General features: G+C 39.8%; 1 protein-coding gene across 7 annotated transcripts in view; it reads right to left on the bottom strand.

The window, feature by feature from the left end:
* LOC130274181 (cingulin-like) overlaps positions 1 to 15,330 on the bottom strand; it is a 419,288-nt gene that overhangs the window by 58,930 nt on the left and 345,028 nt on the right. For 6 of the 7 annotated variants that reach the window (XM_056522196.1, XM_056522193.1, XM_056522192.1 and 3 more), the window contains one exon: positions 15,072 to 15,146. The exons of the other annotated variant lie outside the window; for it this stretch is intronic. In XM_056522196.1, coding sequence (XP_056378171.1) covers positions 15,072 to 15,146 — 75 coding nt within the window. The remainder of the gene's footprint in view (positions 1 to 15,071; positions 15,147 to 15,330) is intronic. 7 annotated transcript variants of the gene reach the window in all.

Here is a 15,330-nt window from a genome sequence, read left to right as displayed (position 1 = left end):
CATATGTTTCGGCCAACACGACAAAACAAACTGTTTTATATTGTCACCACCTCCAGCTCTGTTTTATGTATTGTACCAGCTTTAATAGACTTATGAAATGGATTAGAGGCTGTTTCACTTGTGCCCTACTGCTAGATCGAAAGGAAAATGAAAGGGGGTGGGGGATGGAGAAAAAAAAATTGAACCTACAGAAAGGTTTTAAAACACTGAACGTCACTCGGAACAGAACGCTCCTGACAGCTGCAAATAAAAGAGGAGCCGTAATTGTTCCGTGTCCTTGTTACTGTGTTTATTAATCTGTAAAGGCTTTAATTAAAGTCATTCTTATCACGGTTAAGACGGCTGCAATATCGGGGAAAACAATAAGAAATTAATTTACCATGTAAGAGATTAACAGCATCTAAAATCAGATTCCTCCACTGTACAATTTCATAAATAATGCATACATAAATACATACATATAACTTTGCTGTTGGAAAAATAACGTATCAGGTTCAAATGAAATTTAGGAATGTTAATCTCTTTTGCAGCTGCTATTTTTGTTTTATGGTATTTTTACAGCTGTTTTTAATTTCTTTTTAGAAATACTAAACCTTTAGGAGAATTCCCCGCGAGCAGCCGCAGTACAGATAATTGGTTTCATTGCAATTCAGATTATGAACATCATTTTTCAGTTGTTACTTTCAAACCCCATACACAGTGAAATTTGTAAGCCATTTTCCTCATGTTTGCTACCTCTCCAAAAAAAAAAGGCAAAATTACACAAGCGACGCAGTCACATTATTCAATTGTCTCTAAAAGTATTTACCTATACGGGATACTTAGGAGAAACCTTCGAAACTGCGCCTAAGTACTTTAATTTTTTTTGCATAAAAATATGTGCGGAATGTCGCTAGGCTTAACAATGGCTTCTGTGCAGAGTCTCAAATGTCACGAAACAGAAAAAGTAAACGCAGAACAATTTAAATGGTTCAATAAATTTGCTCAAAATAGCAGAATGCGCTACGTTATAATGAATGCTACAATTCCTATTATAATCACCCTGCGTGCCCTGGTTGGCTTTTATGCCATTATTTTATTTTTCAAGTTAGGAAAAAAAACACTTTTATAAGAGGCAGCTAAGAGCTCAAGGTTAGCAAATATCTCATGATTTACTGTGCAAATCAGTGGGGAGAAATTATACAACACACTTATTCCTTAAGTCTCTACAATAACAGTAAAAGGTTGATGTGCGCGGAATCTGTAAGTTTTCATGTTTATAGACAAAACTATGTAGAAGTTACATTTTATGTCAATGGAATAATAGGAAGTTCCAGGGCTCCAATACGAAATGTCTAGGAGCCCCTCCCCCATCTAATATTGATAGTAATAATACAGGTGTCCTCCTATGTAACAGAGGCACCAGGTCTATTGTGATAAAGGTCCAGTTTGGACTGAAACATGTCGCCTGTTTGTATTTCATCCTGAAGTCACAAATAAAGAACTGAAGACTTTACTGACATTTTGGCTGCTGGACTCCTTTCTTTTTGGATACTACATTGCACAGTAACCTATGCAACCGTATTAAAGCAGTGGAAGGTGAGATGATAATTTGTTTGCACATTTTGGAGTCAGCGTAATAACTTTTAAATAATAGGAAGTTCCTGGGCCCCAATGCAAAATGTGTAAGAGCCCCCTCCCCCATCTAATATTAAAGGGGTATTCCGGGCAAAAACATTTTATCACTTATCCAAAGGATAGGGGATAAAATGTGTTATTGCGGGGGGCCTGCCGCTGGGACCCCCCGCGATCTCCCTGAAGCACCCGCATTCTATGCAGGAGCTGAGTCTCCAGTTTCGGAAACCTCCGGTTTTCCGGAACTGGGGACGTGACGTCACACCACGCTCCCTCCCTTCATGTCTATAGGAGGGGGCGTGATGGCCGTCACGCCCCCTCCCATAGACATGAATGGAGGGGGCGTGGCTTGATATCATGTGTCCAGTCCTGGAAACCCAGAGGTTTCTGAAACTGGAGACGCAGCGCCCGCATAGAGTGCGGGAGCTGCAGGGAGATCGTGGGGGGGTATCCCAGGGGGGGGGGCCCCCGCGATCAGATATCTTATTCCCTATCCTTTGGAATACCCCTTTAAAAGTAATAATACAGGTGTCCTCATATATAAGCACCAGGGCCTGGGAGTAAATCATAGCCCAGCATGCCCTATTCTGTAGCTACATCCTGATTCTTTATACACAACTGTATGTAACACTGTCATATGACAAAGGGTTCAGAAGACATAAATTGTCCATGCTTCTGAACTGGACCCATGCCATCACAGCCCCCCACTGCAGAACTGGAAAGCCCACCACTTATCTGCTCTAGTTTGCCTTTCTCCTCCACTGTAAGAGATGGGCAGAGGGAACTTCTCTGTACAGGTTCAGCGCTACTGCTTCCCCTAGCCTGATCGCAGTGGGGCTCAGCAGAGAAGCAGCAGCAGTGATGTTAGCGTGCTACTGCCATTGACCAAATCTGCCAGCGGATAAAAGAAGTTAACAGATGAACGGGACCACCAATTGGTTGTAGGTAAGTAACGTTAAAATCAGTGTCACCCGCACTACCTGCCTGTACTAACAGGTTAGTTCAGGTGACACTGATGACCCATTTATTGTGTCCTGACACTATTTTCAATCTTGAATTGTTTTTAACTGATCGTGTAACTCCCTGAATTCCCCCCTGATGCAGTTCTGAAGTCACCAGTTTCTGCAGGCAGCTAATGCCCACACAGAATAGAAGCCGGAAAAGTTTAGAGGTTCGGGAGCGGTGAGTTTCTTTATTTATTTATTTTTTTTTACTGCACCAGGAGGTACATGACAAGAATTGTGTCTGAAAAAGCTGTTAATACTACAGTGGGGATCAAAAGTTTGGGCACCCCAGGTAAAAAAAATGTATTAATGCATAAAGAAGCCAAGGAAAGATGGAAAAATCTCCAAAAGGCATCAAATTACAGATTAGACATTCTTATAATATGTCAACAAAAGTTAGATTTTATTTCCATCATTTACACTTTCAAAATAACAGAAAACAAAAAAATGTCATCTGCAAAAGTTTGGGCACCCTCCAGAATTTATAGCATGCACTGCCCCCTTTGCAAAGCTGAGACCTGCCAGTGTCATGGATTGTTCTCAATCATCATCTGGGAAGACCAGGTGATGTCAATCTCAAAGGTTTTAAATGCCCATACTCATCTGACCTTGCCCCAACAATCAGCACCATGGGTTCTTCTAAGCAGTTGTCTAGAAATCTGAAACGGAAAATAGTTGACGCTCACTGGAGAAAGCTGCAGAAAGCTATAAGAAGATAGCAAAACGTTTTCAGATGTCAATATCCTCTGTTCGGAATGTAATTAAGAAATGGCAGTCATCAGGAACAGTGGAAGTTAAAGCAAGATCTGGAAGACCACGAAAAATATCAGACAGAACAGCTCACAGGATTGTGAAAAAAAAAAACTTCAAACCCCATGTTTGACTGCACAATCCCCCCAGAAAGATCTGGCAGACACTGGAGCTGTGGTACACTATTCCACTATAAAGAGATACTTGTACAAATATTGTCTTTATGGAAGAGTCATCAGAAGAAAACCTCTTCTACGTCCTCACCACAAAAATAAGTGTTTGAACTTTGCAAATGAACATATAGACAAGCCTGATGCATTTTGGAAACAAGTTCTGTGGACCGATGAGGTTAAAATTGAACTTTTTGGCCGGAATGAGCAAAAGTACGTTGGGAGAAGAAGGGGGACAGAATTTAATGAAAAGAACCTCTGTCCAACTGTTAAGCATGGGGGTGGATCAATCATGCTTTGGGGTTGTATTGCAGCCAGTGGCACAGGGAACATCTCACGAGTAGAAGGAAAATGGATTCAATAAAATTTCAGCAAATTTTGGATGCTAACTTGATGCCATCTGTGAAAAAGCTGAAGTTAAAGAGAGGATGGCTTCTACAAATGGATAATGATCCTAAACACACCTCGGAATCCACGGGGGATTACATCAAGAGGTGTAAACTGAAGGTTTTACCATGGCCTTCACAATCTCCTGACCTCAACATAATTGAAAATCTATGTGTAGACCTTAAAAGAGCAGTGCATGACAGACAGCCCAGAAATCTCAAAGAACTGGAAGACTTTTGTAAGGAAGAATGGGCAAAGATACCTCAAACAAGAATTGAAAGACTCTTGGCTGGCTACAAAAAGCATTTACAAGCTGTGATACTTGCCAAAGGGGGTAGTACAAGATATTAACTCTGCAGGGTGCCCAAACTATTGCAGACACCATTTTTTTGTTTTTTGTTATTTTGAAAGTGTAAATGGTGGAAATAAAATCTAACTTTTGTTGACATAATATAAGCATGTCTAATCTGTAATTTGATACCTTTTGGAGATTTGTCCATCTTTCCTTGGCTTCTTTATGCACATTAATACAAATTTTTACCTGGGGTGCCCAAACTTTTGATCCCCACTGTATAATGGTGACAATAATGTTGGATACAACTGTGTATATATATATATATATATATATATATATATATATATATATATATGTTAAATATCTTACTCACTCCCTTTACAAGTTGGTGTCTTCTGCCATAGAAAATCAAATGCGCAGAAAAGGTACATATATCAGGGAATGCATGTCTATACTAGCTTGAAGAAATGAGAAAACAATCCTGGATGGGCCTCTTTATGGTTTAAATGACAGTGGTCTAGCTGCAATAAATATTGATGGGAATATTGATGTCTCTATGTACAGTGGATGAACACGAGAGCTCGTAAAACATGTTGTGGATATAGGTTACAAGCAGGAGCAAATCACAAGTCAGGTCAGAAAGTCATCATTAACTGACACAAACACTACATACAAAGCCTTAACATGACAGAACATAGGAAATACACATATATCAAACAGAAAAGAAAATATATGGCGCTAGCAGAGTAAAGTAAGTTGGGAACTGATAAAACTTATGAAAATGAATAATAAACAAAACTGACATCATGAAATGTTAGCTGCTGGACCCAAGTACTGTATTCAGCTGCAATCTAAAGAGGAACTTAGCACAAGTGCAATTCCATTGCAGCGCCATTACAGGAGAAATTAAGAATTACACAGTAGTTACTGGTAAGGGCCCATGTACACTACTTAAAGGGGTATTCCAGGAAAAAAAACTTTTTTTATATATCAACTGGCTCCAGAAAGTTAAACAAATTTGTAAATTACTTCTATTAAAAAATCTTAATGCTTTCAGTACTTATGAGCTTCTGAAGTTAAGGTTGTTCTTTTCTGTCTAAATCCTCTCTGATGACACCTGTCTCGGGAAACGCCCAGTTTAGAAGCAAATCCCCATAGCAAACCTCTTCTAAACTGGGCGTTTCCCGAGACAGGTGTCATCAGAGAGGATTTAGACAGAAAATAACAACCTTAACTTCAGAAGCTCGTAAATACTGAAAGGATTAGGATTTTTTTAATAGAAATAATTTAAAAATCTGTTTAACTTTCTGGAGCCAGTTGATATATATATAAAACATTTTTTTCCTGGAATACCCCTTTAAATTCTCCTTGGAGTTACTCCATGTGTACTTGTGTTTGCAGCAGCCTTCTATTGTTTTCAATGGGATTCTGCTGTTCTGAGCACACTGAAGTTCTGAAGAAGAGCTGCCGAGCCAGATCCAGATTCTGCTCAAAGAATTAACTTATTCAATCTTTCAGCAGAATTCCACTTGTCAATGGGCAAACACTTATTCGTGAAATAAAATTCTGCAAGAAATAAGTCTTAATCCCGAACAGCACGAATTCCGTGAGTGTGCAAGTGAAATTCTGCTCAGAATAACTTTGAGCAGAAATTCCGTAGTGTGCATGGGCCATATACAACCAGACTGTCTGTGTAACGCATGAATATGGTGATTGCTTCAGAGCAGTTTCCTTTGCTCTGGCATATAGATGGAGGTTGTGATACCAGACCACCCTATACACGGCTATAGGCATTCTATTTAGTAGAAAAACCTTACAGAACACAGGTTCCCTTAGGTTGGGTTTATACCGAGGAATTTCCAGACGGAGATTCTAAGGGGGGGCTGTGCCAACTAAATAATTTGGCGCTAAGACCGCGCGGACATTGCTGTCCTCAATGGAGGCAATGCATTCTGCATGGATGCAACAAAAGAATGAGCAGGATCATTCTTTCGGCGGTGGAATTTCAGTGGTGGAAGCTCTGCCGCTGAAATTCTGTTGTGTGCACAGTGCAGCGGAATCCCATTGACAGCACCTGGATTCTGCGCTGGATTTTCTGAGCGTAATTTTTAGGCGCTTTACTAGACCCTTTTAGGCATTTCTTTCAAATAAAGAATATAAAAAAAGAAGATAGAACAGGGCAATCCACAACTGAGCATTGACTTCAGGTTACCATCTTGATCTCACTAGCTGAAACAAGAATAAGCGATAGTGGTGAATTTTAATCCCTTTTAACAAACTTAGTTCTGCAACATCTGTCTACTCTTCTCTAAATCTAAAATATTACATTATTCTGTAGATAAAGCGTGAAATTGCGTCCCACTGTGTCTCATGGCGGTGCAATCCAATATGGGTTACCAATGACAAGGTTTCTGGCCAAACCATAAATTAAATATTGAATGACCAATTTATCTCTGACAAAACATCTTTGCAGCAAACATGCATTCTAATAATAACAAAATCTTCGGCAGTAAGTAAATATAAGGTTTATTAAGATTGAATTACATGTATCTCAATTTTTCATTAACCTGTGATTTTTTAAAAAATTTTTTTAGTCTAATACTGAAATACAAGAAATGGAATGAAAGTAGCATGCAGATCTTTAATTGTATTACTTGTACCTGCTTTATGAAATTGAGGATTGTGTATGCACTCATATAATATTACACATTGCCAAAAGATTATTATTAAAGGAAATCATATTAAAGTAGCATTATAGGTGGGGGATGCTACTTATCTCCCAAATGACAGCAAACATCCTGGAAATGAAAGGAGTCCTTATTAATACTGTTCACTCGAAATCCAACATTTCTCATCGCTTCTTCGGACATGATATGAAAGTTGGTGCTCCTTTTTTCCATGATATTTTATTTAACATGAACAAAATTCTAATTTTTAAGAATAAAAAAATGGTCAGCGTTTCTCTAAAAATAGCACCATTCCTGTCCATGGGCCATTTCTGGTATTGCAGCTCAGACCCACTCAGGAGTGCATATAGGGAATAAGGCCCTATTCTGATGACCATGTGCCATAATCCATATGCTTTATATGGTCCAGATTTACTACTGCAAAATTTACAACATTTTTTCCACTGGGTCCTGCATCAATATGATGGTACACAATTCTTGTTTGTAGAACACCTTTAAGGTGGCATACTTCAAATACTAAAAAAAATACATATACATTTTGCTGGGGGCGACATGGAAATAACAAACAAACACATACTCCTGAAGCCAAGTCCTCTGGGACTCCTTCTATGACATCTTACGTTCCCCTAAAGCTCTCTCTTCTGAAGAGGCAGAATGCTCACAGCAGTGACAAGCCAGAAATAAAATGGAAAAAAAGAGGTGCGCTCCACGTGTACAGGGTTAATTGCATCTTACGGTATGCAGTTATGCTGAGGGCACAACACCATGTATTGCCTGTAGACGCACTTGAAGTCCGTAGATTCAGGTGGGAGGCTGCTCCGGCGTCCTTCCCCGTGACCTTCAAGGAATGGTGCGGTAAAGTAGAAGTAAAATAAAATAAAAAGCTGGACGTATTCCGTATGGCGCCTGCCCCAAAAAAAGGTTTGCAAAGGAATTTTCTATACAATTGGCGTTTATTGGAATAAAAGGTGCAACACAGTTGTTTCGAACCTGGGCCTTCCTCAGGCAGTAGGTATTACAGACGCAACAGCGCGCCAACTTAAATATACACATAGGCTTTCAATTGCTGCCGGGTCACAATGACAATTATTATTAAAATATAGAAAGAACAAGTTATAACATAACATTTTAATTAATTCCTATTGCATTAAAGTTTACTTTTTCGTTTTTAGACACCTTTATTGTTTTATTTGTTTTGCAGCGCTGGAGGTTTTGGAGGTCTGCGGTGTTTTCTTTTCCCTTTTTGCAGCGGTGGAGACCTCCACAGGGAAGCCCACGCTGCTTTGTGATAGGGATGCGCTCCGCTTTAAGATCAGGAGGGTGTTCATTGAGGAAATATGCAGCACAGTCAATGCTGCAGCAAATGGAATAGAAGGGTGTGCATTTGTTGTAATGCTGAGGAGCTTGGATATGGATTTGCACTATGTTGGTGGAACTGTCGGATGCCGCCCAAATTATGTCTAACGGGCGCATCCTGCAGCGCTGGAGACCTTGTTATAGGAGACCATGCTTAGCCGGAGCCGGCATCACTGATGTGTTATGCAGCGCTGGGGGTCGTGCTGCAGAAGACCACGCTTCACATGAGGTAGGTACAGTGTTGAGACATTTTATCATATACTTTTTTAGAACAAAAGTATACAGGATATAGGAGAATATTTATTGTAGAGATTTGTAGCGCGGTTCACGCTGCAGTAATATATAGAAACTCTAGTTTTATTCTGTATAACGGGTGCATTCTGCAGCACAGGGGAACTTGCTATAGGAGTCCCAGCTACACTAAAGTAGGCATGACGGGCGCATTCTGCAGCGCTGGAGGTCATGCTACAGGAGACCACGCTTTACTTGAGGTATGCACAGCATTGTAGCATTTTGTAACAAAAATATTCAGACTGCAGAAGTAGCATAGAAAGGAGATACTTTATATCTCGTAGATGGACTTATTTGTAGGTTTGATATCATTGTGTCTTTTTGTTAAAGGGGTATTCCAGGAAAAAACTTTTTTTTTTTTAAATCAACTGGCTCCAGAAAGTTTAACAGATTTGTAATTTATTTCTATTAAAAAAATCTTAATCATTCCAATAATTATCAGCTGCTGAAGTTGAGTTTTTCTTATCTGTCTGGAAACAGTGCTCCATGCTGACATCTCTGCTTGTCTCAGGAACTGCACAGAGAAGAATAGGTTTGCTATGGGAATTTGCTTCTACTCTGGACACGTGTCATCAGAGAGCACTTAGACAGAAAAAAACAACTCAACTTCAACAGCTCATAACTACTGAAAGGATTAAGATATTTTAATAGGATTAATTTACAAATCTGTTTAACTTTCTGGAGCCAGTTGATATATAAAAAATAAAGTTTTATCCTGGATAACCAGTTTAAGGTTTGTTTTGGATTAAGGTTTGTTTTTATTATCACATTCAAACTTGCATAGTTGATTCGACTTTCTTATAATCCAATAGAATACCTTGCTCTTTGTTTTTTGTATTTTGTGTTGTAGCCTCACAATATAAGCCTGCATACTTCTTGTCTACATATTTTCTGCATATATATGTGTATACATATACACGCACAGTTCAAAGATGTTGTGTCCAGGGATTGGAGAGACTAATTAGTTAGATGATTATATGATGGTCTCAACAATTTCATTTCGGCCCCTAGGGGAGACTATGCAGAGTTTAAACATCCAAAAAACTTCACGTTTTTTCAGGAGTTCAAAGTGGTTAGAGATGTTATTAGTGATAATGGTCAATTGTGACTCTTATGGGATCCATATTATCGGGATGCACTGTGGAACAATGTCTAGATAGTCCGTGGAGCAGGAATATTTTCTTTATGTTTTGCCTATGTTTATTAATTCTGTAATGTAGTGGTTGGGTTGTCCTTCCAATATATTGGTGCCAACAGGTGCAGTCAATGAGATAGATGACGTATAATGATTGACAGGTCAATCTGTGCTTGAGCTGGAATTTTTTATTTTTTGTATAGGACCTAATTTCATAGGTCTTGTTTTTAATTTATTTGCAACATTTGCCCTGTGTGGATCCGCATTTAAAGCTTCCTGGTGGTAAGCTAGTTTTCCCTTTTTGCTGCTTATGTTGTCGAATTTGACTGGGAGCCAGTAGATTCTTCAGGGTGGGGGCCCTCTGGAATGTGATTTGTGGACAGACCGCAAAAAGAGCAATCTTCTACGAGATAAAAAAGTATCTCCTTTCTATGCTCCTTCAGCAATCTGAATATATTTGGTAAAAAAATGCTACAACGCTGTGCCTACCTCAAGTAAAGCGTGGTCTCCTGCAGCATGACCTCCAGCGCTGCAGAATGCGCCCGTCATGCCTACTTTAGTGTAGCTGGCACTCCTATAGCAAGTTCCCCTGTGCTGCAGAATGTGCCCATTATAAATAATAAAACTAGCGCAACATCCGATCATTCAGATAATCCCCCACCAAATATACGCAACCGCAAGTTTAAAACAGAGTGGATCCCATATCCAAATTCTCTAAGCATTACAGTTTGTAATAAATATACACTGCTGGAGTTTCTATGTATTACTGCAGCGTGAACCGCGCTACAAATCTCTACAATAAATACTACTATTACTATAATAAAACTATATCCTGTATACTTTTGTTATAAAAAAGTATATGATAAAATGTCCCAACACTGTACCTACCTCATGTGAAACGTGGTCTTCTGCAGCACGACCCCCAGCGCTGCATAACACATCAGTGATGCCGGCTCTGGCTAAGCATGGTCTCCTATAACAAGGTCTCCAGCGCTGCAGGATGCGCCCGTTAGACATAATTAGCGCGGCATAGGACAGTTCAACCAACATAGCACAAATCCATATCCAAGCTCCTCAGCATTACAACAAATGCACACCCCTCTATTCCATTTGCTGCAGCATTGACTGTGCTGCAAATTTCCTCAATGAACACCCTCCTGATCTTAACGCGGAGCGCATCCCTGTCACAAAGCAGCGTGGGCTTCCCTGTGGAGGTCTCCACCGCTGCAAAAATGTATTCCTGTTAATAACTCGTACACCTGTTGAAGTTAAACAATTGTTACACTAAATAAATAAACCAAAGACTAATACCACAACGGACTTTTTACATTACAGGAACATGGGTCTACATACGGGAACCTCCAGCGCTGCAAAACAAATAAAACAATAAAGGTGTCTAAAAATGAAAGAGTTAACTTTAAAGCAATGGGAATTAATTTACATTTTATGTTCTAACTTGTTATTTGTATATTTTTTATATTTCTAATAATTGTCATTGTGACCCGGTAGCAATTGAAAGCCTATGTGTATATTTAAGTTGGCGCGCTTTTGCGTCTGTACCTACTGCCTGAGGAAGAACCCGACTCGGGTTCGAAACAACTTTGTTGCACCTTTTATTCCAATAAATGACAATTGACAATTGTACAGAAAATACCTTGGCAAACCTTTTTTGGGGGCAGGCGCCATACGGAATATGTCCAGCTTTTTATTTTACTTCAACTCACTCAGCCAGTCACTAAGGCGGGACACCATTTCAGTCAGTAATTGGCTAAGGGAGCTGTCACTACTGTGAGCACTATGTCTTGGAAGTGGGGGGAGTTGTAGGGGAACAGAAGATGTCATACAAGAACCACTAAGGGAATGAGGTACATGTATATGTTGTTTGTTTGTTTTTTATTTTTATACCGCCCCTAGCAAAATATTATTATTTTTTTCTAGTATCCAGATATTCTCTTTATGGGTGGAGCAAACTTGAACCAGACAGTTTACAGATAGGTCAGATTTAATAATTTGCCTGAGACACCTTGGCACATTTGAATACTGTCTGTCTATGTTTGCACTGTAAAAGAATGAGACAGTTTTAGGAAATCTGGTCCAATATCTTTAAACGAGATGTCAGGGAAAGAACACAGGTATACTGACCTGCCCAACCCCCTGGCACTTCCTGTCCAGTAGTCCCTGGGTCCCTGCTGCTTCCTGCTTCCTCGCCAAAGCTAACAAAAGTCATGGAATGTATCAAGAGAGGCATAAAAGCTTGTGACAAGGAAATAGTTTTGCCTCAGTATAAATGATTAGTCTGACCACATATAGAGTATTGTGTCTTTTTTTGGGCACCTGTATATAAGGCTCCTTTCACACTATGACTGTTGCTCTGTTATAAATGGATGTTAATGGCTCTTTTTTTTTTTCTACTTTGGCTGCCATTAATTGTAACCTTAATTACCTTAATTAATTTGGCTGCCTTTATTGTAACGGAGCAAAACAGGGGTTACAACGGGCAAAGAGGATCCCATTCACTTGAATGGGATTCCTCTTAAGTCCGTTATAAGCCCCGTTATGATAGCGGGAGAAAAAGACGTGACATACACAAATTTTTCTCCAGCTATATTCCTAACGGACGTCACCTACTCAACTAAAATGGTAGTGTGAAAGGAGCCCAAGAATGGCTGAACTAAGAAGGGGGTGCAATGGAGGACAAAAAAGATAATTGATGTTATGGGAGGTTTACAGGACCAAGCTTGGGACAGGTTATAAAGCTTGGGGTATTTTGTCTGGAAAATTAGATGATGTCTTAGGGGTGATCTGATCACAATGTACAAATATATGAATGGACAGTACAGAGATCTCTAGTGATCTTTTTATACCTAGGCCGATAACCATGACAAGGGGGCATCCTCTACGTCTAGAGGAAAGAAGGTTTCACTATCATCACAGACAGAGATTATTTACTGTAGAGACTACTGGGAGACTATGGAACTCTCTGCCACGTGATGTTGTGATGTCTGACTCAATAAACAAGTTCAAGGGGGGCCTGGATGTGTTTCTGGAAAAATATAACATTATAACTTCTGGATACTAGATTGTGTGGATAGAATGTTGATCCAGGGATTTCTGATTCCATATTGCAGTCGGAAAGGAATTTTTCCTCTGTCATGGGACAATTGGCATTTGCCTCATGTTTATTTTTTATTTTTTTTGCCTACCTCTGGATCAATATAGTAGGGTCTTATTTTGAACTCTATGGTCCTTACAAACTATGTTACTATGAAGGAAATTATTGTAAGGTATCCGGGACCTTTTTTTTCTACCCATGACAATTTTGACAACGTTGCAGATACGTTACACGTATTGCTAATACTTTTTACTATTTGTCTAGCATTGAGTTACAACCTGTAATACAGTCCAAAGCTGTGTTCACAACTCATCTGGCAGTCAATGCTGTCGCTGTACAGCTTCTAGTGTAAAGACTTTTCATAATGACTTAAAAAAAGAAAAATCCATATGCCGAGCCACAAAGAAGTGCTGGGGGATTCCAGCTCTGAAGGCTGCAGATTTAGTAATGCAGCTACAGATAAGAAATGGATACAAATCAGGTTGTAACTTTTTCAGAGGCCTTTTCAAAAATGAAAGAAGCGATCTGATAGGTTGCTATGGGCAACTCAGCAACTTTTCCTCTGAACAGATTTTGATAAATCTCCCCCCATTAATGTGTTTCAAAAGACGGACTATAAAATAACGAATATGAATACAACAATTTGGCCCCTACGACTGTATATATAGAAGAATGGAGATTGCACAAGCCTCAAACTGGTCACATGGTAGAGCCGTCCGCTAAACATACATGTAAACCTCAGTGGGGAATAAGCTGATGCCAGACGCCCATGGCAGCGTCTTACCTCCTGTGGGAACAAATGATTGGACATGTTTATCTGACAAGTCCAATCCCTCTTTTCCCTGACATGTGACAGACGGTGAGCCCCCTTACACAAGATCAGTAGTCGATCCTGTCTATGTCAGTGCGCTGAATGACAATCTTTAGAGGTGCTATTCATCTGGATAATTACTTTTAGTGATAGAATATTATTTTTTATCCTTTGAATAGGAAAACTATTTTGTCAGTGTTCCCAACCCTTAGATTGACAAATCGGACCTGCAGAATTTAGAACACCAATGGAAACGCTTGCGTTAGGTGTATAATAGAATGGAACAGATGTATTTGGTGCCTCGACCAAGTCTTCAAAAGAATTCTCAATTTTTATTTCTTGTCATTAAAGCATTACTGTCATTATGAACAACTTTTGATGTGTCACCCAGACATGTCAAGAGTTGCGATCGCAACAGGTCTTAGTTCTGAGTCACGAGTTATAAGTAACCGGCAGCATGCTGAACTCCCTGACCTTTGCCAACGAGTGTGCCTCCAGCTGTTGCAAAACTACATCTCCTAGCATGCCCGGACAGCCTTTGGCTGTCCGGGCATGCTGGGAGTTGTAGTTTTGCAACTGCTGAAGACACTCTGGTTGGAAAACACTTTCATGGACTTATAATTGACAGCAGGTAAGCGAGACATGCACTGCCTCAGGCTATGTTCACATTCCGTGCGGAATTCCGCTTGGAAATTTCGCAAATTTAACTGCACATTGTGTTCAATGAGGATTCCGCTGTTCCATTTACGTGGCAGAAATTCCTCATTCCGCAAAAACATTGAACATGTCTTTAAATTTTGCAGAAATCCGCAGCAGAATCCCAATAAAATGAATTTCGGCAGAATTTTGTGTTTTGAGCACAGTAAGCTTTGCAGAACAGAATTTGAGCGGATTAGAAGAATTACTGCCATGTGAACATAGCCTTACACTTCACCTGGATGTAACTCATGATTATGGCAGGCCTGAGACCAAAGTGCGATCAAAACCTTGGACATGTCTGGGCAACACGTCAAAAGTTTTTCTAAATGACAGTAAAGCTTCAAAAGCCAGTATAAACCTATGAACAGTACAAGCAGCTTAAGCGTTTCAGAGCAAGTCCTTGGTCACAAACTATGACTAAAGACTTGCTCTGAAAAGCGTAAGCTGCTCACACTTGTATCCATGTTTGTACTGGCTTTAAATGGCAAGAAATAAAAAAGTTGGAAGAATATTTATGGACTTGGCTGAGACACTGGATATTTCAATCTCTTGTAGACGTTGACCTCTATAGACAACACAGACACCAGCGGAAGTCCAAGGTAGTAAAGTGATCCGGCCAGTTGGTTCTGTCTGATATTAGGTGTATAGCGAATTGTCCGTCAATAGATGTATATAGACAGAGTTAGAGATAGAATAAAGGTAACAAAAAGGTAAAAAAAATACTTCAAGCACTAAGGAGGAAACTGTAAAAAATACATACTCTCTTTCCCCCGTTAGGTGCGCCAAGAGTTGGTTTTGCTCCTGAATTTTCTCGCCTAGGTGTTCATTGGCAAGCCTGTGAAAGAGAAATAAGCCTATTTTAGGTAGGATGCTAAAACTTTATCTATTAGGGTGCTTTCACACCACGATTTCAGCCTACGGCAGGGGGAGGGGAACACCGGGCGCTCCCGTACCCCAGCCGGACGGGCGCTGAAATCATTTCACTTTAATGAGCCGACCGGAGTCAAACGGTGACTCCA

The sequence above is a fragment of the Hyla sarda genome, chromosome 5 (assembly GCF_029499605.1).
Source record: "Hyla sarda isolate aHylSar1 chromosome 5, aHylSar1.hap1, whole genome shotgun sequence".
In the NCBI taxonomy this organism is placed as follows: Eukaryota; Metazoa; Chordata; class Amphibia; order Anura; family Hylidae; genus Hyla; species Hyla sarda.
Note: the sequence above shows the minus strand (reverse complement) of the source record. Positions and strands in the feature narration are given on the sequence as shown.